Source organism: Oncorhynchus keta, chromosome 30, assembly GCF_023373465.1.
Source record: "Oncorhynchus keta strain PuntledgeMale-10-30-2019 chromosome 30, Oket_V2, whole genome shotgun sequence".
NCBI lineage: Eukaryota > Metazoa > Chordata > Actinopteri > Salmoniformes > Salmonidae > Oncorhynchus > Oncorhynchus keta.
This window is the reverse complement of record NC_068450.1, coordinates 30,299,384-30,323,717: the sequence shown is the minus strand read 5'-3', so window position 1 is coordinate 30,323,717 and position 24,334 is coordinate 30,299,384. Positions and strand designations below refer to the sequence as shown.

The 24,334-nt window shown below is 43.7% G+C and overlaps 2 protein-coding genes across 4 annotated transcripts in view; both read right to left on the bottom strand.

Annotated features, from left to right (window-relative positions):
• LOC118376053 (janus kinase and microtubule-interacting protein 1-like) overlaps positions 1-6,652 on the bottom strand; it is a 56,513-nt gene extending 49,861 nt beyond the window's left edge. Inside the window, exon 1 of one of the 3 annotated variants that reach the window (XM_052488206.1) lies at positions 6,222-6,652. The gene's annotated coding sequence lies outside the window, so the exon portion shown is untranslated. The remainder of the gene's footprint in view (positions 1-6,221) is intronic. The other 2 variants (XM_052488208.1, XM_052488209.1) reach the window with 2 other exon arrangements.
• A 10,609-nt stretch (positions 6,653-17,261) lies between these two features.
• On the bottom strand, positions 17,262-23,721 carry LOC118363396 (high mobility group protein 20A-like). The gene is made up of 7 exons (XM_035744216.2): positions 23,687-23,721; positions 23,402-23,479; positions 20,829-20,954; positions 20,524-20,650; positions 20,310-20,368; positions 19,714-19,822; positions 17,262-19,322 (listed from the first exon to the last, which is right to left on the bottom strand). The coding sequence occupies exons 2-7, from the start codon at positions 23,402-23,404 to the stop codon at positions 19,138-19,140; spliced, it is 609 nt and encodes a 202-aa protein (XP_035600109.2). The 5' UTR covers positions 23,405-23,479; positions 23,687-23,721; the 3' UTR covers positions 17,262-19,137.
• Between the last annotated feature and the right edge of the window lie 613 nt (positions 23,722-24,334).

The window sequence follows — 24,334 nt, the reverse complement described above, 5'->3', positions numbered from 1 at the left end:
TAACTAATACGTTTGGGTGTCAGGGAAAATGTATGGAGTAAAAAGTACATGATTTTCTTTAGGAATGTGGTGAAGTAAAAGTAGTCAAAAATATAAAGTACAAAAAAACTACTTAACCTCTTGCTCCTACCTGACACGCAGGCGTCCCATCTAGACATCTGGAAAAGCAAATGCGCTACGCTAAATGCTAATAGCACTCGCTAAAACTCAAACGTTCATTAAAATACGCATGCAGGGTACTGAATTAAAGCTACACTCGTTGTGAATCCAGGCAACAAGTCAGATTTTTAAAATGCTTTTCGGCGAAAGCATGAGAAGCTATTATCTGATAGCATGTAACACCCCAAAAGACCCGCAGGGGACGTAAACAAAATAATTAGCATAGTCGGCGCTACACAAAATGCACAAATAAAATATAAAACATTCATTACCTTTGACCATCTTCTTTGTTGGCACTCCTAGATGTCCCATAAACATCACTATTGGGTCTTTTTTTCGATTAAATCGGTCCATATATAGCCTAGATATCGATCTATGAAGACTGTGATCAACGGAAAAAATAGCGTTTTATAACGTAACGTCATTTTTTTTTATTAAAAAAGTTGACGATAAACTTTCACAAAACACTTCGAAATAGTTTTGTAATGCAACTTTAGGTATTAGTAAACGTTAATAAGCAATCAAATTGATCACGAGGCAATGTATATTCTATAGCTGTACGTCTGGAAATAATGTCCGGGTAAATCTCAACCAAAATATCCGGTCGGAGACCGGAAGAACTGCGCTGCCTCGTGTCTGTTTGACCAAGAAACAAATCGTAGGCAAATGACAAGACTGTTGACATCGTGTGGAAGCTGTAGGTATTGCAACCTCGGCCCCATTTAATGTGGTTCACGTTTAACAATGGGTTGAAGTGGCGCATGGATATATTTTCCCATTTTCAGTGATCAGATTTTCCTGCACTTTTTGATGAAACGCACGTTCTGTTATAGTCACAGCCGTGATTTAACCAGTTTTATAAACGTCTGAGTGTTTTCTATCCACACATACTAATCATATGCATATACTATATTCCTGGCATGAGTAGCAGGGCGCTGAAATGTTGCGCGATTTTTAACAGAATGTTCGAAAAAGTAGGAGGTAGGAGTAACAGGTTAAGTAAAAAATACTTTAAAGTACTACTTAAGTGCTTTACACCACTGACTATGGTTAAGTGGCTGGGAGGTTGGGTAACTGCAGAGCAGGGTAACGTGGCAAGAAAACATAACAGCAATCCAATTCACACACACCACACCGAAACCCAACTACACTATAATTGCAATGCTACTCACTCAAAACAACAAACAACCATAATACTGTCAAAACCACACAATACTCTCATAAAATGATCCCGTACCCATACACCACACTGACGGCCATGTTCACACACAATGACTGGACCAATACAAACACATAACTACCGTCTAGTCATTCACACACCATGTATACAAACAGCTCTATAATCACAACAGTCCAAGTCATGATGGGCGCTGCAGTGTTGGTGAAGGGAGGTGGCACAGGGCTCAACACTAATCATGCAATCTATTTAAAGGACTTCTATGCTGAATGTGATGCAGCAATGGATGGGACTTATATAGGAGAGGGTGCGATCGTACAGCAGAGGTGTGGCTGTTCTGTGTTAATAGGCAGCGGTTGGGTGCTCATTGGTAGGACCATCATGTGACTGTCTGTCTATCTGTGTCTGTGTGCGTTTGTCTGTCTATCGGTGTCTGGCTGTGTGTGTCAGCAGTAGCCGCCCCTCCTCATCCCCTCACACACAGATGATAGGGCATCCAGTAATCTCGTTAAGCCTCGCCCTCTCTCTCATTCTCTCCATCTCCCCTTCTCACCCCCCCCCCCTCCCCTCTCCATCTCACAATCTGAATGCACTGGGCTAAATGTCCACTCCACACTGCTGCCTGAGTGTCTGTGGGTGTGAAACCCATCACTGCTTTCATTAGACTACTTCTAGGAGAGTCTCTCTTACCTCTAACCCTTCTCAAGGCTACAGAGAGAGGGCTAGGAGGTCAGAGGTGAGGAACAGGGATACAGACCCAGCATTGAAAGCAAGGAGAGAGTACTTCTCCGTGTGAAATGTGAGGGAGGGAAGGCGGAGCAGGGCAATACTAAATGTATTAAAAGGACAGGGATAACAGGGAAGGGGGACTACTGTCAGGAGCTTGAGGGTTAGAGGAGAAGGGTGACTACTGTCAGGAGCTTGAGGGTTAGAGGAGAAGGGGGACTACTGTCAAGAGCTTGAGGGTTAGAGGAGAAGGGGGACTACTGTCAGGAGCTTGAGGGTTAGAGGAGAAGAGGTGAGTTAGGGCAGGAGGAAAGAACAAACAGTCTAGGGCAGGCAGATGTTGCCCTAAAGACGTTGCTCTATTCTAGGTCGATGTTTCCGTACCACAATCCAATTAGGAAAAAGTCAACCTGATGGCACATTTGGGTTCATCCCCATGTGCACACACACACCCAAAGCACCTGCGATCCTCCATCAATAATGATGTAAAGCACGCCACATATGTCCACTTGGAGAAATCATCAGTGGCATAAACTCATGGATGCCAAGAGAAGCCAGGCTTCCAAGAAAAAATAAAACATAAAATAATGTATGTTTTCATCATTTTCCTTCAATTCGCATCACCGGAGAAAGCATGCGAGCTAGCGAAACAGCTCCCCTCTGTCTAAGTATGTAGGCCATATATCTGACCCTATCTGGTTATAATGACATTGTTGCTGCTCGTAGCATTGAATCCAACCGGAAGCCAGCGAGCATTTGGCCTATAAAATAGCCAGTCGGCATTGAGCTAAACGGAGCGAGCTCAACTGTGAAAAAAAGTGTCAAGAGAAACCAGCTAGATTTTCTTTTTACCAGATCGGATTTGTCTTCCCTCCTATCAGAGAAATACGTCATCGATAGAAACAACTTGAACTTGTGGTCCTTCTGTAGCTCAGTTGGTAGAGCATGGTGCTTGTAACGCCAGGGTAGTGGGTTCGATTCCCGGGAGCACCCATACGTAGAATGTATGCACACATGACTGTAAGTTGCTTTGGATAAAAGCGTCTGCTAAATGGCATATATATATTGAACTGTTGCATCTCGTTGTGTTGTTGTACTCCGGTGGCTGGCTAGCTAACATGGTCCTTCTCCTAAATTAGCCATGGATGGATTTATGGTTTTACTTAATTATCTGTACTGGCCAATGATTAAAATGGTGATTCTTTCGGCCAACTCATCCAACCATAAAATACATTGTGGCCCTGGGCTCCGAGGACACACGTTCAATATGTAGCTAGATGTAGAAGGCTAATGTAAACTTGCTAACTTCGCCCATGAAAGGGAAGTTATGCTAGCGAGCAAGCATTTTAGCAGCCTACAGTAGGTCAACAAAAATACATGTGTGTACTGTATGACAGAGTCATAGACGTCTCATAAACATGAACGAGGGGAGGGCATTGGCGTTTCCCTACAAGTGCACTTGTGTGTGTATAAGGTAGTTGTTGTGAAATTGTTAGATTACTTATATATTACTACATGGTCGGAACTAGAAGCACAAGCATTTCACTACACTCGCATTAACATCTGCTAACCATGTGTATGTGACCAATAAAATTTCATTTGAAGTAGAGCGAGTCAATATGCATTTTCCTCTTGCATGAACAAACACACAAATCAGAACCATGGAAGCCACGTTATATTTAGTTTATATTGATTGGACTAAATTGTTTTTGGTATCTTTTAGTGACTGTATTAGACTAAGCCCTAAGTGAGGCTGGAATAGTGGAGGCTGCTCCTGTTCTTTGCAACTTGCAGTAATTCTCAATGGTTCTAAATCAATAGTTATTTAGTAGTCTGAAAATGTGAGAAACATGAACTTTCTTTACCATGCTGCAGGTCATGCAACTGTTTGTAACATGCAATATGCGTTGTGGACGTCACCAGACAGGTTGCTCTCCCATTTTGTAATGAAACAAAGGTGTGGTGAATTTATTCTGCCACTGTCTTCATTTTGACTCGGCTTTAGCCTTTAGGCATATATCACGGTCGCAAGGCATATGAATAAGTTATAGAGCAAACAACGCAATTATCAAACCTCATATTGTTGTAATGTGTCTTTTTTTCTGGCTTGGCTTCCCCAGTGATTTTACTGGAATGGCTGTGCATCCAGCTGCTTTGTGCAATATACACTACTGTAGTGTAGATACATTACTGTAGTGTAGGTACTGTAGTGTAGGTACATTACTGTAGTGTAGGTACTGCAGTGTAGGTACAGTAGTGTAGGTACAGTAGTGTATATTGCACAAAGCAGCTGTAGGTACTGTAGTGTAGGTACAGTAGTGTAGGTACAGTAGTGTATATTGCACAAAGCAGCTGTAGGTACAGTAGTGTAGGTACAGTAGTGTAGGTACAGTAGTGTAGGTACTGTAGGTACTGTACTGTAGTGTAGATACATTACTGTAGTGTAGGTACTGCAGTGTAGGTACAGTAGTGTAGGTACAGTAGTGTATATTGCACAAAGCAGCTGTAGGTACTGTAGTGTAGGTACAGTAGTGAAGGTACAGTAGTGTAGGTATTGCACAGTAGTGTAGGCTATAGTGTAGGTACAGTAGTGTAGGTACAGTAGTGTAGTGTAGGTACAGTAGTGTAGGTACAGTAGTGTAGGTACAGTAGTGTAGGTACAGTAGTGTAGGTACTGTAGGTACTGTACTGTAGTGTAGGTACTGTACTGTAGTGTAGGTACAGTAGTGTAGGTACTGTACTGTAGTGTAGGTACAGTAGTGTAGGTACTGTAGTGTAGGTACTGTACTGTAGGTACTGTAGTGTAGGTACTGTACTGTAGTGTAGGTACTGTAGTGTAGGTACTGTAGTGTAGGTACTGTACTGTAGTGTAGGTACTGTAGTGTAGGTACTGTAGTGTAGGTACTGTAGTGTATATTGCACAAAGCAGCTGTAGGTACTGTAGTGTAGGTACAGTAGTGTAGTGTAGGTACTGTAGTGTAGGTACAGTAGTGTAGGTACTGTAGTGTAGTTACAGTAGTGTAGGTACAGTAGTGTAGGTACAGTAGTGTAGGTACTGTAGTGTAGGTACTGTAGTGTAGGTACTGTACTGTAGTGTAGGTACTGTAGTGTAGGTACTGTAGTTACTGTAGTGTAGGTACAGTAGTGTGGGTACAGTAGTGTAGTGTAGGCTAGTCTCACTCTCAACAAACACCAAACCTGTTCGAGAGCGTGGTGGAGGGGTGCAGGCTACTGTCAGGGACCCGGCAGAGATGTTCTTTTCTTTCGCCAACTCTAATGAGCTGTCAAATCATCCCGAATGCCTGGGAGATTTGGGGGGGTGTTACACTGGGGTTAAGCCACTGGTCTGACAGGCTGGCATGTGTGTCCAACCACACCCTCGGCTGATCAGGCCGGTGTCCACATCAGTCAGTAGTAGTACGCTGTCATTCTGATAAAAACACAATGTTCCACCATTGGCCATGGGTGGGTGCCATGATGAAGAGCACAGCCCATGACGTGCAAATAAGCACATGCAAATAAGCACATGCAAAATACCAGTCTCGAGCGTGCTGACCGGTCTGAGGATCACGCCCCACGGGTGCTCGTGTCATTTCCACCCCGTAGCTAACCGACTGTGGCTGGTGATCCATGGACAACATAACGTAACATAACATAACATGCCTAACTAATGATCGGGTGTATTTTGCCATGCACCAATGTCATATAGGCTACTAGCCATTGTAATACATAACTTTAACACGCCGTTGTTGGCTACAGTCCAGACCCATAAATCACAGCTTATTTTTCCAACATCTGTAGCTGGAGATGGATATGTCACCAGCACATCAGCTATTAACCGCCACCGCCACCGACTGCAGACCACAGCATCATGACCGATATGCCTGTCTCTAAAAAGTTGAAGAACAGTATATTATACTATTATGGTTGTGTTGCAACATCCGCAGCCGAGACAGTGATTTACACGGACTCTGTACAGAAGATACAATGTAAACGCATTTATCCATACAGCGAGGCGATGCCAGCACTACCTCGATATCAGAGGACGTCGCTCTCTGTAGAAGCCAGTCTGCCTGCCTGTCATAGTTTGCGCAGGTAGCACACATTTATAAGCCAGCAGAGCTGTGGGGCTGACCAATTGGCCAACATATACACTTACTTAAATGTTGTCTGTCATCAAGTGGGAGGTAGCCTTGTCTGTTTGGGGCTCCGACAGAGATGTCAAACGTTTCTGGTCGACTGGTTCTCATCCACTACGGCAGCAGTGCCTCGGCATCCGTCCGAGAGAGAGAGCGCACACCTCACCTCGATTTGAGAGATGCTGTGCAGCTGGGCGTTCTCTTTTTTCCGCAGTCGGGCAGGTAAGTTACAAACTTATCCTCTCAAATAGCCTGCTATTAATTAACCCCTTTTTAACTAGCAGCAGAGGGTAACGTTGAGCAAAATGTAGGCTAAATTCCACTAAAACGTTAACGTGGTGGCCAGACTGGATTTACTGTTCTGCTGTGGGTTTCTCAAGGCACACCCGGCACGCTGTCACACGCCACGCCTACACATGACGTCGGCTCTCAAAACGTTTCATCCAGCGTCCCAAGGCCACGTTCAGTTGCCAAACGTTTTCGAACGTTGCAGATAGAAATGTCGTGAATAGAGAGAGCTAACGTGATTCCTTATATCGGAGAGGCATATTTGTTCTACATAGAACCAACATACGTATATCTGAACGTTCAAGACGTCCTGCTGAACGCTCCCCAGCTATTAAGACTGGATAGTAGCCTATGATGTCGGGTTAATGTGTTAGTCAGAACTTGGAAATGTGCAATTTGTTTTATTTATTATTATAATTTATTTTACCTTTTATTTAACTAGGCAAGTCAGTTAAGAACAAATTACTATTTTCAATGACGGCCCCTGGACAGTGGGTTAACTGCCTTGTTCAGGGGCAGAGCGACATATTTTGACCTTATCAGCTCGGGGATTCGAGCGCGGATTTCAAAAACGGTAACTAATCCGTTACATTACCAGCTAAAATATTGTAATCGGATTACAGATACTTTTGAAATACTTCGAGGATTACTTTTAAATTCAGAAAGGATCAGGGGCGAAAATCTGATATCAACTTTGGAGGGGACAATTACATGAAATTTTCTCAAGAGCAATTCCTGAGGGGGACACCAAAAGTAGTGCTGTAACACAGTGCCTAAATTGTAATATGTTAAATGTATATTGAGGAACCATAATTACTACTACTGGATAATTGATAGGTACAGTAGTTCAATGAAGGGTTGTCCCAACTTGTTAAAATGTTTAAATCATCATAATACTCCTACGAATACTAGTTATAGCAGTGTTCCATATCAGTCCAGTATGTATGCAGGTATTTGTATTTACAACCGTCATTACCAAGCAAGGCCAGTAGGTGGACCATCACAAAGTTGGTCTACGCACTGAACTGACCTTTTCATTTAACTTTTTCTGATTCATTTATATAGTCATTAAATATGTGCCGCTGGTTTGAGTCTATTACATCTTTACAAGAACAAAACGCTCAGAATAAGTACAGTTCTAAAAGTGAAATAACTACTTAAATGAAAAACCCAAACAAATCAACCAAAATATCCTTCAGAAATACTTAGTGATTGTTCAGTCAGTGTCTCAACTCTTCAAATAACAGCTATGGACAAGTATGTCACACAAAGTATGCAATTTTAAATAAAATAAATAATTAGTAAGTGTACTGTCATGTACTAAAAACTACTAAACAAAATAACATATATCATACTATACAGCAGGGGGTCTCAAACAGGGTAGGTGGACGCCTAGGGGTCCCTGGTGTAATGGCAAGGGGTCCAAGAAATAAAAAAGTGTAATGAACGTATTCAGCAGCACAGGGGTTCCAGTAACTTTACATATAATATAGAGGGGTGGAGGTCCCTGAGGACCACTCAAAACCTTGCCTCATAATATGCAGGGGTTCCAGTACCTTTACATATAATATAGAGGGGTGGAGGTCCCTGAGGAACACTCAAAACCTTGCCTCATAATATGCAGGAGTTCCAGTACCTTTACATATAATATAGAGGGGTGGAGGTCCCTGAGGACCACTCAAAACCTTGCCTCATAATATGCAGGGGTTCCAGTACCTTTACATATAATATAGAGGGGGTGGAGGTCCCTGAGGACCACTCAAAACCTTGCCTCATAATATGCTGGGGTTACAGTAACTTTACATATAATATAGAGGGGGTGGAGGTCCCTGAAGACCACTCAAAACCTTGCCTCATAATATGCAGGGGTTACAGTAACTTTACATATAATATAGAGGGGGTGGAGGTCCCTGACGACCACTCAAAACCTTGCCTCATAATATGCAGGGGTTACAGTAACTTTACATATAATATAGAGGGGGTGGAGGTCCCTGAGGACCACTCAAAGCCTTGCCTCATAATATGCAGGGGTTCCAGTAACTTTGCATATAATATAGAGGGGTGGAGGTCCCTGAGGACCACTCAAAACCTTGCCTCATAATATGCAGGGGTTCCAGTACCTTTACAGATAATATAGAGGGGTGGAGGTCCCTGAGGACCACTCAAAACCTTGCCTCATAACATGCAGGGGTTCCAGTACCTTTACATATAATATAGAGGGGTGGAGGTCCCTGAGGACCACTCAAAACCTTGCCTCATAATATGCAGGGGTTCCAGTACCTTTACATATAATATAGAGGGGGTGGAGGTCCCTGAGGACCACTCAAAACCTTGCCTCATAATATGCAGGGGTTCCAGTAACTTTACATATAATATAGAGGGGTGGAGGTCCCTGAGGACCACTCAAAACCGTGCCTCATAACATGCAGGGGTTCCAGTACCTTTACATATAATATAGAGGGGTGGAGGTCCCTGAGGACCACTCAAAACCTTGCCTCATAATATGCAGGGGTTCCAGTAACTTTACATATAATATAGAGGGGTGGAGGTCCCTGAGGACCACTCAAAACCTTGCCTCATAATATGCAGGGGTTCCAGTAACTTTACATATAATATAGAGGGGTGGAGGTCCCTGAAGACCACTCAAAACCTTGCCTCATAATATGCAGGGGTTCCAGTAACTTTACATATAATATAGAGGGGTGGAGGTCCCTGAAGACCACTCAAAACCTTGCCTCATAATATGCAGGGGTTCCAGTACCTTTACATATAATATAGAGGGGTGGAGGTCCCTGAGGACCACTCAAAAACTTGCCTCATAATATGCAGGGGTTCCAGTAACTTTACATATAATATAGAGGGGTGGAGGTCCCTGAGGACCACTCAAAACCTTGCCTCAAAATATGCAGGTGTTCCAGTACCTTTACATATAATATAGAGGGGGTGGAGGTCCCTGAGGACCACTCAAAACCTTGCCTCATAATATGCAGGGGTTCCAGTAACTTTACATATAATATAGAGGGGTGGAGGTCCCTGAGGACCACTCAAAACCTTGCCTCATAATATGCAGGGGTTCCAGTAACTTTACATATAATATAGAGGGGTGGAGGTCCCTGAGGACCACTCAAAACCTTGCCTCATAATATGCAGGGGTTCCAGTAACTTTACATATAATATAGAGGGGGTGGAGGTCCCTGAGGACCACTCAAAAACTTGCCTCATAATATGCAGAGGTTCCAGTACCGAAAAAAGGTTGAGAACCACTGCTATAAACACTACTGAACAAAAGAAACAAACATATGTTTGAGGGTTTCAATGGATCCAACACATTGCTGGTAGATATTTTCCCTCAAGACTGTCCAGCCTGTCATTATGTACATTACAGACTAAATTCTGATCAGCACCTCAACTTGGTCAACCAACCCCCGCACCTCCACTGGAAGCCTCCTGAGGACCTCTGCTGCCTCTCCACTGCTGCTTCAGGGATATTTGTTGCGAAAGAGATGCAACTGCACTGAAAGATAATCTATGTTCAGCTCAGGGTACTGATCTAGAGACTCATCCAACTCCCCCATGAGAAGCACTCTTTCCAACTTACGCAGAATGTTTAGACTGTCCTGGTCAAACTGAACCTCCACACCATCCAACACTTAAAAATATTCTGCCCTATAGTGATCCACTGCTTTGCCAGCAAATCGTCTTGAGTGTGTCTCAATGGATTAAATCAATGTTGTTGCTTTCTCTTACAGTGCAAGGTAGCTTTCGTCATTTCATCACTGCTGTTTACCCCAAGCACTGGATAACTGGGGACTGATTGGATTTATCTGGTGTGCTGTTACAGTTACACAGTGGCAGTGGGTTTGGCAGTTTTGAATTTTACAATGAATGAATTTTTCTCCAGATCCTAAATCCTGCACTAATGAAGGCAGCATCTGCTCTTTGGCCAAAAGATGGCTGGCTTGAAAATCCTTGGCTACAGTGAAAACAACACTCCTTTTATTGATGGATTATAATGTAGCCAGGGGAAATCACCAAACCATCTCTCTTGAAACGTCAACACTCTGTTGGCAAGAGTTTACAGTTCTATAAATTGTGGGTGTGGCTGATATGGTTTTGTGCCATCACTCAGGTAACTGGACAATGCTGTGCCACTGTCCCCTATACTGGTGCTGCTGGCAACAAGGTTGACACCTGGTCCTGCCGTGGCTGTGCCACTGTCCCCTATACTGGTGCTGCTGGCAACAAGGTTGAGTTTAAGTTGAGAGTGGGGGTATCCATGGCATTTTTCAATTATGTCCCTATTTTACAAGTCTAAAAAAAAGAGAACCTTTCATAATGTTGCCAAACAAAGACTCAACAAACTTACCTGAGACTCCCTGTCTCTGCCAGTCTGTCCCTGCTTATCAGTCTCTGTCAGTCTGTCCCTGCCTATCAGTCTCTCTCAGTCTGTCCCTGCCTATCAGTCTCTCTCAGTCTGTCCCTGCCTATCAGTCTCTCTCAGTCTGTCCCTGTCTATCAGTCTCTGCCAGTCTGTCCCTGCCTATCAGTCTCTGTCAGTCTGTCCCTGCCCATCTGTCCCCAGCTCTGATGTCTGTGTGCCCTCTGTTGCCTGATCTGCCTAATGACATCATTGTGAAACGTTACCATTTGCATTTCACTTCTTTCTAATGAACATTTTATCAACTAGTCTTAGACTACTAGGGTTCCTGCTGTGCGTTTTGGTATACTGAAAAATACTCTGATGTCTGCCTTTTTACTTTTTTCTACCTGGCAGGCTGGCTAGATGCACACACACACACACACACACACACACACACACACACACACACACACACACACACACACACACACACACACACACACACACACACACACACACACAGTGTGTAGGTTATTTACAGTAGGAGATGGGCTTCTATCATCTTATCTTCTATCATTCTATATGGGCTTCGATCTAAAAGGCAGCTTGCAAATGTGAAATGGATTGCAGTGACAAGAGTTGACAGCTGTGTGAGTTCACCATTTACACAACATATGCTGCAACCTTTTGTCATTTTAATATAGTATGTTTCATATTGGCTGGCTTCCAACAATAGCTGAATTTGCAGAGCTAGCGAGCACCAATTCTGTTTCTGTGGTGTTTGCTATAGACTTTGCTATTGTCGGGTTACTCCAAGATCAGCAAAAGTGCTTCAAAGTCCCATAGCGACAATTTAGTTTTTGCAACGAGACCATTAAAGATATTTAAGACAATGGTAGAAGAGAGTGTAGTTCTGTTCAGTTGGGAGTTCAGTTTATCTCTAACCTGATCACAGGGACTTTGAAGCACTACAGCTGCATGTTGATCTTGGAATAAACTGAAGATAGCAATGATTCCATCTTTGACGACGCCACATAAATGGAATAGGTACTAGCTTGCTTAATAGTTAATGTTTGCCCGCTAGCTCTGCAAATTCAGCTAGTGTGTGTGTGTGTGTGTGTGAACCCTGCCAACATAAAAAAAAACATTGCTATGGCGCGATTGACTGGAATAACCTCACGTCAGTTATGTGCATTGAGTGCTTTTCAAAAAGTAGATACGAACCCTCTGTTACCTGCCAGATAAGGAACTGGCAGTGGATCAAGCCATTGTGAGGCAAAGGGCGGGGAGCCGCAATCTTTTGAAACCTAAAAACACGCTATTAAGTGTCTATAATTAGCACAAGTGCTTACATTGCGCATTATTAATATTATTGCAATTACATAGTTATGTTTACAGTGATATATTGGTGGGGGCAAATCATATTTTTCCCAGGATGGGGGGGTCGTGTCCCACTGGGATTTCCGCACCTAGAGGCTCACTCCCCTCAGTGAGCTTGTCCAGGAGTGGGGTCAAGAAGGGGTTTTACTTGAGATGGGAGTATCTGGAGTTGACAATTGATTTATGCCATTGGTCGAGTTGGTGTTTTTGTTTTATGAGTACCAGGAACGAGATCGGAACCTTGTTTTAGGGGCCAAACTGAACAATCATTTATAGCAAATGCTATCTTGCTACAGGATACTCCTTTCTCATTTCAAAAGTCTCACCTTGTGACTCGTTCCAAACATCTGTGGTTTATGTAGACTATGTGGTTGGATCTTTGCTATAAAAGATCTCAGTAGCCTTTGTGTTGTGGCTCTCAACAGATCATCAGAGATGGTGATTCGTCGACCAGGCATCACTATTGCTAAGCTCTCACTATTAAAGATTTAAAGTATAACTCTGACTTGTGTGCTAACTTTGTCTCTCCTCATTTGATAGTAAAGAAATGAAACACCACACTATTCATCTGAGAGTGGCTACATTTCTCCAGGCCCATCCCTCAGCAACCGTTTGGTTATTGTTTCATCTGTGGATTGGCCCTTTAAACAGATATCAAAGTGTCACCAACAAATAGGAAAACAATAGGCCGATAGCAAATGCAGCATATGGAATTCATTTTTCACATGTATATAGCACTTTTCAGTAGGCCTCAAAGCATGCCATTCCATGTGCACAGAATTTATTTTTCAACTCGAATCAATGAGCACAATCAGCCCTCCATGACAACAAAATCATAAACAACATGGGTAGGGATGGCTAATAAGTCCTTACTTTTGGGGTCATGTTCAGGTAAAACAATTTGGCTTATCTTTATTTTCAAGTCCTATTCTTGAAGATCAAGGGGTATAACATTTATTGGAATTTAAATTGATTGGAATTTAACATTTATTGACATTTTGTACAGGTAACTAGTAACTGTAACAGATTACATTTTGAAAGTAATCTACCCAGCCCTGATGGTCAGCGCATGAAGACTCCCCTTTAAACTAGGCATAATAATGCATAATACAGCAGTCCTATATCCTAATAATAGGCCATTGAATATGGATGATACCCAATTAACCTGTGGCCCTTTGAAGTGGACTGAATGTGACAAAAAAAACTTCAGAGCTTTGGGTCCAAGCCTGTTCCTTTTGCTTCCCTTTTTCTCTTATCGCTGGTAACTGCCTGCTCATCCAGTCCAGCAGGAGTTCAGGACAATCCATGCAGCTGCATACTCACTGTAAAAACCAACACCCACAGCACACTTGGACTGACTGTGGGAATGTTTGAATAGCAGGAGCGTTTGCGTAAGTGAACATCACCTAGCAGTATAAGTATGTACAGTGCATTCGGAAAGCACTCAGACCCATTTACTTTTTCCACACAATTGTTACTTTACAGCCTTATTCTAAAATGGATTCAATATTTTTTTCCCTCATCAATCTGCACACAATACCCCAATACCCCAATGACAAAGCAAGAACAGTTTATTTTTTATTTTTTGGCAAATGTATATATAAAAAACGTATTTACATAGGTATTCAGACCCTTTGCTATGAGAATCGACATTGAGCTCAGGTGCATCCTATTTCCATTGATCATTCTTGAGATATTTCAACAACTTGATTGGAGTCCACCTATGGTAAATGCAATTGATTTGACTAGATTTGGAAAGGCACACGCCTCTTCATATGCGGTCCCACAGTTGACGGTGCATGTCAGAGCAAAAACAAAGCCATGAGATTGAAGGAATTGTCCGCAGAGCTCCGAGACAGGATTGTGTCGAGGGCACAGATTTGGGGAAGGGTACCAACCAACATTTTTTTGCAGCATAGATGGTCCCTAGTGGCCTCCTTCATTCTTAATTGGAAGAAGTTTGGAACCCCCAATACTCTTCCTAGAGCTGGCCACCAGGCCAAACTGAGCAATTGGAGTTGGTGGTTGGTGACCAAGAACCCGATGGTCACTCTGACAGAGCTCCAGATTTCCTCTGTGTAGATGGGAAAACCTTCCAGAAGGACAACTATCTCTGCAGCACTCCACCAATTAGGCCTTTATGGTGGAGTGGCCAGACAGAAGCCACTCCTCAGTAAAAGGCACATGACAGCCCATTTGGAGTTTGCCAAAAGGCAACTAAAGGACTCTCAGACCATGATAAACAAGATTCTCTGGTCTGATGAAACCAAGATTGAACTCTTTGGCCTGAATGGCAAGCGTCACGTCTGGAGGAAACGTGGCACCATCCCTACGGTGAAGCATGGTGGTGGCAGCATCATGCTGTGGGGATGTTCGTAAGTGGCAGGGACTGGGAGACAAGTCAGGATCGAGGGAAAGATGAATGGAGCAAAGTACAGAGAGATCCTTGATGAAAACCTGCTCCCGAGCGCTCAGGACCTCAGACTGGGGCGAAGGTTCACCTTCCAACAGGACAGTAACCCTAAGCACACAGCCAAGACAATGCCGGAGTGACTTCGGGACAAGTCTCTGAATGTCCTTGAGTGGCCGAAACAGAGCCCAGAAATGAACGCGATCAAATATCTCTGGAGAGACCTGAAAATAGCTGTGCAGCGACACTCACCATCCAAGTCTGATAGAGCTTGAGAGGATCTGCAGAGAAGAATGGGAGAAACTCCCCAAATACAATTGTGTCAAGCTTGTAGAGTCATATCCAAGAAGACTCTAGGCTGTAATCTCTGCCAAAGGTGCTTCAACAAAGTACTGAGTTAAGGGTCTGAATACTTATGTAAATGTGATATTTTACTATTTTATTTTTAATCTAAAAAAATCAAAAAATCTGTTTTTGCTTTGTCATTATGGGGTGTTGTGTTTAGATCGATGAGAATAAGGCTGTGACGTAACAAAATATGGAAATAGTCAAGGGGTCTGAATACTTTCCAGATGCCCTGTATATCTAACAGTGAGTGTAAATGAGAGAGTCAGCCTGAAGTCCCACAGTGGTGTGACTGACACAGATTCCCTGGACCTGGATGGATGAATTACACACGCCCAGCTGCCGGGCTCTCTGCCTACTGCTGTGGCCTGTCTGAGTGGCGCGCACACACACACACACACACACACACACACACACACACACACACACACACACACACACACACACACACACACACACACACACACACACACACACACACACACACACACACACACAAAAACATTGCTGCACGGTTTAGTGACACCAACACCACCCGATGTTACAGGAAGGCCATAAAGATCATCAAGGACAACAACCACCCGAGCCACTGCCTGTTCACCCCGCTATCATCCAGAAGGCGAGGTCAGTACAGGTGCATCAAAGCAGGGACCGAGAGACTGAAAAACAGCTTCTATCTCAAGGCCATCAGACTGTTAAACAGCCACCACTAACATTAAGTGGCTGCTGCCAACATACTGACTCAACTCCAGCCACTTTAATAATGGAAATTGATTTAAAAAATGTATCACTTGCCACTTTAAACAATGCCACTTAATATAATGTTTACATACCTTACATTACTCATCTCATATGTATATGTATATATTGTACTCTATATCATCTACTGAATCTGTATGTAAGACATGTATCACTAGCCACTTTAAACTATGCCACTTTGTTTACATACCCTACATTACTCATCGCATATGTATAAACTGTACTCGATACCATCTTCTGCATCTTGCCTATGTCGTTCTGTACCATCACTCATTCATATATCTTTATGTACATATTCTTTACCCCTTTACACTTGTGTGTATAAGGTAGTAGTTGTGGAATTGTTAGGTTAGATTACTTGTTGGTTATTACTGCATTGTCGGAACTAGAAGCACAAGCATTTCGCTACACTCGCATTAACATCTGCTAACCATGTGTATGTGACAAATAAAATTTGATTTGATTTGATATGCAGCCCATTGCTGCCGGGCCAAAGGAGGTTGGTTGTGGTTGGTAGACTTGGCCTCATGCTGAGGACAGCACACTAAGGTCGCGTTCCCCTGCTCAGACGTTGCATGCATTTAACCAATGGTTGCATTACACGTCATCAAACTGTGCGATCGGGCATCAGATGTTGTGTGATGTTTGAATGCGGGGTGGGCAGAGAGAGATTGGCTGGTAATGAAGGTGTGCCTTTGTATAATTTCAACCCTAACCCTTTTCATCTTGTGTGTTGTGGAATGGGATGAGCGTGTAGAAACCCCGCTGCTGATCGACACACTGTCGGTTCTATTTCTATGGCTGTGGTAAGAGGAGCTGAGTGTAGAAACCCCGCTGCTGATCTACACACTGTTGGTTCTATTTCTATGGCTGTGCTAAGAGGAGCTGAGTGTAAAAACACTGCTGCTGATCTACACACTTTTGGTTCTATTTCTATGTCTGTGCTAAAAGGAGCTGAGTGTAGAAACAAGCCTCTGTCTTAATTCACTTTACATAACCAGCTTAAGATTTCAACATATTCATGAGTGTGTGACGTTATCAGCTTAACATATTCATGAGCATTAATGCTTTAAACTAATTATAAACCAGCTTCTTTAGCGACAGTCCGAAGTGCTCAGATGGGACCTGAGAGAGATTGAGTTACATGGAGATTTAGATAATCAAGTGAAGCTACTGATACCTTCCCACCTCTCATCCACTCTCCATCTCCCTTCCCCCCACACACACATCATCTCTTGGACCCCTATCTCTCCCCCAAGTCAATGTTCACAGTACAGTACAGGCTCCTCCTTTCCAAATGTTAAACCAAGTTCCACCCTGTCGCAGCCTGCCAGTATTGATGTAATGCTTCATATGTACAGTTGAAGTCGGAAGTTTACATACAGTGGGGCAAAAAAGTATTTAGTCAGCCACTAATTGTGCAAGTTCTCCAACTTAAAAAGATGAGAGAGGCCTGTAATTTTCATCATAGGTACACTTCAACTATGACAGACAAAATGAGAAAAAAAATCCAGAAAATCACATTGTAGGAATTTTAATGAATTAATTAGCAAATTATGGTGGAAAATAAGTATTTGGTCACCTACAAACAAGCAAGATTTCTGGCTCTCACAGACCTTCTTTAAGAGGCTCCTCTGTCCTCCACTCGTTACCTGTATTAATGGCACCTGTTTGAACTTGTACTTATCAGTATAAAAGACACCTGTCCACAACCTCAAACAGTCACACTCCAAACTGCAATCTGGCAGGGAGCTACATCACACATGAGCACACTGGCTGTGCTGGGCTTCCTGTTACAATGTAAAGCTCTTTGAGCTCTTGGAAAAACACCATGTAAATCCTATCTATCATCATTATCACAGCAGCATCTCAGTCACAAGTTACCACTCCTGTCAATATGGCGCTGTGGTACTCAGGCTTGGTTCCATTCTGAAAAACTGCTCCCTTCCCTACAAAGTAGTGGATACTAGGGCCACATTCATTATGTTGCTGACACATACAGATGTTAATCTACTCAGTCACTGTCCGTTCTCACACGACCCCTGGCTGGTTGCTATGGATACCTGAGGTTCCCTTCTTCCTGTGCGGCTCTGCTCATCAATTCGCCAGGGCAGCGATGGGCAGAGCCTGTTTCTGCAGAAGCCTGTTACCTAGAGACAGGGCTGCGTCAGTTCTGTAAATACTGTAACTCTTTCTATTGAATACAAATCGTATTTCTGTTACCATAGTCGACATCTCTCTTTTTCTTAATCGCCATTCCTTCCTGATCCCTGATTTGAATGAACTGTATAATAGCTGACATCAATACAGTGAATACCTAACATGAGGCTGGACCCTGTCCTATCGTTTTAAACCAGTCACCACCTGACGGGGACAAGGAAAGGATGATAGAGCTGATAGGAGGGTCAGAGAGTCTATTGTTTGGAACAAAACACTACTGTGATCTCGACCATGAACCACTAAGTAACTGATGTTAGCTCCAGCCCCGCTGTTCTCCATCTGTAACCCTCCCTGTCCTGGCTGGGCGAAGACCTAATACCCTGATGGAGATTAGCACAATGAAAGGGATTGGCCTCATAACAAGCAAATTATTCCAAACCTCCGGCTTGAGTTTATTACTCAATCCATGGGAACGTGTGTGTGTGTGTGTGTGTGTGTGTGTGTGTGTGTGTGTGTGTGTGTGTGTGTGTGTGTGTGTGTGTGTGTGTGTGTGTGTGTGTGTGTGTGTGTGTGTGTGTGTGTGTGTGTGTGTGTGTGTGTGTGTGTGTGTGTGTGTGTGTGTGTGTGTGTACTTATATTACTATCCTCGTGGGTACCGGAAATACCCACAAGGATAGTTAAACAAGGAACATTCTCCCACGTGGGGACATTTCCCAAGTCCCCAAGAGGACAAAGGCTATTTTAGGGTAAGGGTTAGAATTAGGGTTAGGGTTATGAGTTAAGGTTAGGGTTAATGTTAGGTTTGAGGGTTAAGGAAAATCTGATTTTGAATGGGGAAAAAATGTGTAGGTCCCCACAAAGCACAGTAAGACCAAACATGTGTGGGTGTGTGTGTGCATTCAGAAACACAAGAGCAAAGGTACTACACAGAAAGTGTGTTTGTGTCACAGAGTGTGAATGGAAAGTGCCCGAGCAGTAAACACCCACATCCCCTCCAACTGGATGCAGTAATCTACTAATCAGGTTTCATGTATAGAACTGCTGCCCTCTTTCCTGTCTCGCTCTCTCCCACTCTTTCGGTCTCTCTCTTTTTATTTCCCTCCATCTGTCATGTCCCTCTCTTTCTCTCTGTCACCTCTGTCTGTGTGGAACAACAGTGGTTGCAGAGTGAGGGTGTGGAGCTGACAGGCCAGCACACTGTTTGTGTCAAAGTTGTAAATGTGGTCAGTGCTGGTCAGTAGCTCTTACGCTTCATGTGTCTAAGCAGCAGCTCCTGCAGCACATTGAAGTCCAGAGAGGACAGACCCCACGTACGAGCCAACTCTGCCTCCTCTTCATCATCCTCCTCTTCCTCCTCCACAGGGCCTCTCTCCATCTCTGGAGCCTGCTGTTGGCTGCCTGTGTCCTTCTCAAACTCCTCTGAGCAGAAACACACAAAATGTCAAAACCATACTCTCCAAAAATCTTACAGTATAGACTATGGCTTTGAATGTATTTGTGTCTCAGTTCATTGGAGTAACTATGCTGAACAGCACTTTAAAAAGAGAACCTGACTGACTAAGTCCTATACACCCATCTAATGGTGAAATACTGCTATTGCATCAGTTTCCAAATATGATAAAGGCTTGCACATAGAACGTAATCTGATATGCACCTCACTCGCATGCACACACACACACACACCACACACACACACACACACACACACACACACACACACACACACACACACACACACACACACACACACACACACACACACACACACACACACACACACACACACACACACACACACACACACACAGACCTGTGAGGGCCTGCAGATGTTGTTTGCCCAGAAGGTGTTCTTTCTTGTTGTGCAGAGAGCTGAAGTACTGATTACAGGTATGACAGAACAAATCACTACAGTCAGACCCCTGAGAGAGAGTGGGGGAGAGAGGGGGGGGTGGCAGAGAGAGCGAGTGGGGGAGAGGGAGAGAGGGGGATAGAGAGAGAGGCCCTCGAACCAATTTCACAAAAAAACATGTTTGTTTTTGGAACTCAGTCGGGGTCTCAACATAAATTTGAATGTGGGAGCTGTAGTAATTAAGCATGGTCGAATTACCGACCAGGGTAAGGCCCATTGATCAACAGGTATCATATTAAAAACTGCAAACATTTGCCTCCACCCTATGGCAAAATGTGCAGAATTGGAAGAACGAAACTACAAACTCTTCGCTGTCATGAAGGGGGCAGCTAAAATGTTTTGCTCATAAGGAGGCGGGGGTACGAACACGAGCCCCTGCTGCCCCTCATAATGAGTTCCGTTTTTTGTGGCCCCCACCCCCATCAAAGTTGCCCGTCCCTGGTCAAGGTGAAGGTCAGAATGGCTTGTGTAGAAAGAGGAGCAGTTAAGTTACTTACATCTATGGGATCCGGAGCCATGGTCTCCTCCTCCATCTCAGTGTCAGCTCCTTGGGGTCCTGACGACAACAAAACATAACAACAATCATCAACAAACACCATCAACAGCAACCAACATAGAGCTCATCTAATTACATAATTACTACACCCTAGAGTCTCGGCACTATGCTACACACTACACAAACATTGTACACAAACAACATTGAACACACACCACAGAGCTTTGGTCCCCTGCTCAGGGCTTTCTTCTGCAGGAAGTCTTTGTATGCCTCAGTGTTCTGGTAGTCTGTCAGGCCTGTGATGTAGTGCTGCTTGTCCTTCTCTGCCTCTTGGTTCTTCTTCTACAGGAAGACATATAGGATGTTATAGGATGTTTCGGTTAGAATTTCAAGTTGGGGGTTAGAGGTCAGGGTTCAGACTTTCTTGTCATCGGGGCCAAGTTGGGACCACTGCAATGTACAGCCAGAGCATAAGGGTGAGAGGGGTTAGGGATTAAAGGTTAGGGTTGAGGGGTCAGACCTGCTTGTCGTTGGGGCCCAGTTGGGACCACTGCAGCCCCAGCATGCGGCTGATCTCAGTGAAGGGGAGGTCCAGGTGCTCCTCTCTCAGCTGCAGCTTCTCTTCTCGTTCACAAAAATAACATACCTGAGCTCAAGAGAGAGAGAGAAGGCCTTCACAATAAGAATAACTCATTATGTTCCACATCTCCTCTCCTTATGAATGAGTTTGAGAGTGTGTGTAATGTGTATGTGCAGGTGTGCATGTCACTGGCATACCGGACACCCCAGCAGGCCCCCACAAGGTAGGGGGCCCATGAGCTCAGAGGGCCCACCACCTGGTGTCCACGTCTATTTGTTTCATTTAATAAATAATTTTGACAGTAAACCTCCAAAACGTCATTCATAAACCTTTTTCATTTCCATATGTTCTAGGAAGCTAAGTGTTAGTTTCTTGGGCTTCAGGAATGTGACTAAAAGAGTGCCTCAGGCCTTGGAAAAGAAAACATTTAACTGATTGAAAGGGGTGAACAAATGCCGTGGTCAAGGCTACGACGGCGCCAGTGCAATGAGTGGCGCTTACTCAGGTGTTCAGAAGCGCATATCAGAGCGAGAGCCTAATGGTTCTCAGGTACTTCTTTAGGAGTTTTAGTTCAGATGAGAAATGTCTCTGCGGAAGCGACAGTTTCAGGGCAGGTAAAAACAGCTTGATTGCCGTAGCAACACCAGGGGAACTGGGCAGAAAGGGGGTGGTGTTTCAAATACAGCAGTTCTGCAACAGTTCTGAAGCCTCTTGTTCTCCTTAATTGCCGGCCTCAACACGTTACGGGAAAGAGAATAACTGAATAGGAAGCTCTGGGGACCGGTTGTCTACACACTGGAATGCCAATCAATTGACGGATGCAAACAGATTACCATTAACGGACAACAAGTTGAGGGCTTGAACAAAAGAGGTTTGCGATTTCGTTCACACTGGTGAACCAGCGTTTGAGTTGTGTGGTTGCATACATCATTCAAGACTAAGTTTAAATTGTGTCCAACGCAATGGACATACAATATAATGTACAATGTCTCAGGAAAGTATGTCTGGGTTGGCAATACTCATAGAAAACAGTCGGGCCTGCAACCTGGACTTAAAGACCGTGGTGAAAACATTTGCACAAAAAAATGCACGGCAACGCAGTTGCATATATATAGCTCCTATGGGCCTCTACATAGAAAAACAGAGAAGCACAGACACAGATATACTTTTTTCTAAGAGAAACAAAGAGAAAAAGAGACACAGACAGAGACAGAAGCAGCAATGAGAACTTCAGTGGGCAGAAGCTACGTAGGTAGCAGAGTGGGCAGAAGCTACGTAGGTAACAGACTGGGCAGAAGCTACGTAGGTAGCAGAGTGGGAAGAAGCTACGTAGGTAGCCAAGTGGGCAGAAGCTAAGTAGGTAGCAGAGTGGGCAGAAGCTACGTAGGTAGCAGAGTGGGCAGAAGCTACGTAGGTAGCAGAGTGGGCAGAAGCTACGTAAAAAAAAACTGCACATAGCAGAAATCTCCGTATCAATAGCCATGGCAAGTCGGGTTAATTTATAAATGTATTTTACGTGGGGGCAGAAGACCTACAGGCGTCCAGAGAAACTGTGTTATGCAAGTGTAGTGCGTGCGTGCGTGCGTGGTGCAGCGTGCGGCGAAGCAGAACATCATCCTGTTGTTGGAGCTCTGGGTGCTGTTAATTTGAGGTTTCCTAATCTTCCCCTCGGCCAGCCACCTTTCCATTTCTATGGCAAAAGACAACAGCAGCCATTAAAAACATCATCACTATCAGTATCATTATGATTTAAAAACATAATCACTGCCAGTATCATTATGATTTAAAAACATCATCACTGTCAGTATCATTATGATTTAAAAACATCATCACTGTCAGTATCATTATGATTTAAAAACATCATCACTGTCAGTATCATTATAATTTAAAAACATAATCACTGTCAGTATCATTATGATTTAAAAACATCATCACTGTCAGTATCATTACGATTTAAAAACATCATCACTGTCAGTATCATTACAATTTGCATGCGTGTCTGGAGAATAGTGTTATTGCTTTCTCTCCACGTTTTGGTTCAATCAGAGTATGAAACTCCAGTGGTTCCTGGTCCTCCTCCAGACGCAGACAGGGGTTCAGTGACACCATCAGGCCCAGGGGAGGGAGGGGAGACAGGGGCTGGGTAGCAGGACTGTGGGATTCCCCTATATTTTTATTTAACCTTTATTTTACTAGGCAAGTCAGTTAAGAACAAATTCTTATTTTCAATGACGTCCTAGGAACAGTGGGTTAACTGCCTGTTCAGGGGCAGAACGACAGATTTGTACCTTGTCAGCTCAGGGATTCGAACTTGCAACCTTTCGGTTACTAGTCCAACACACTAACCACTAGGCTCCAGTGAGGAGCTTCACAGTGGTATGGAGAGATGACATGTCATCCTGGAGCAGGAGGGGCTGTGGAGGTGCTGTTGTGAATATGCAGACGAACACACACAATCATCATCAATATAAAGTCATGCAGGTTTAACATTGTTTTAAATGGGCTGCTCTTACCATCTGACTGCAGTTCAGGTCTTGCCTCTGAGGTCAACTGACCCAGGTAGGACTGACTGGTACCATGAGGGTCAGACTCTGTGGGGACGCATACAATTCTGAGAAGCTAAATTAAATTAAATGCAATACAGTGCAGTAGATGGTTATCAGAACTGAGTCAATACATTATGAAATTAACTGCAAAGGGAAATAACATCCGAATTGGCCTTTTGTCTTAATGTAGCTTATTGCAGTGGCAGATCCACAAGTGGTAACCCCCAAAAAAGGTTGGCATCCCCGACCCACCTCTGCTGATCATCCACATTCTGGATGGACAAGGCGACAGGTGGTGTTGTCCCACCCTCGGCCGGTGTTGTGCCGAAAATCTCCCCCCTGCGCGTGCTTCATTGCTGCGACTTGCTTGCTAGTTGAGATTTCTGCTCTTCACTCTGTTGTCTGTTTAGCCTACGTTTCACTGATCTTAGTAACAAACAAAAAAACATTTTTGTCTGCAGTTTTCGGTTTGGCTATTTGTTTCAATGTGGCGCCCTGGGCGAACCCCCCTTTCAGAACCCGCGCCCGCCCTGGACGGTTGCCCATGTCGCCCGTACCTAAATCCGCTACTGATTTGTATTAGTCTATACATAAATCTCTTTGACAAAATTCGTCATCTCTCCCATGCCTTATTCGACTAGTATTTTTGAAAGTGTAAGGATAATAATTCAGCCATAGGTGTTCCGAAATGTTTATTGCTTACCAACATTTTACTCCCTCTATGTTTAATAACGCACATACATTAATAGTTCATTTCGGTTGCAGTTTGTTCTATACAAAGTGTTTTACTCTGATGTGTGCCACATAAATTATTTGACTCTAGTCACAAAATTAAGGAAATTAGAAGAGGGGGGGAAATTCTGTCAGGGGGGAGATTTTCGGCACAACACCTGTATCACT

What these genes read in the sequence shown, in the direction of transcription:
- LOC118363396 (XM_035744216.2), bottom strand. An exon ending in TGGGCCCCAACGACAAGCAG is followed by an intron (nt 20,651 to 20,828) that starts GTCTGACCCCTC and finishes GTCTTCCTGTAG; the next exon opens with AAGAAGAACCAAGAGGCAGA. An exon ending in CAGGGGACCAAAGCTCTGTG is followed by an intron (nt 20,369 to 20,523) that starts GTGTGTGTTCAA and finishes TGTTGTCGTCAG; the next exon opens with GACCCCAAGGAGCTGACACT.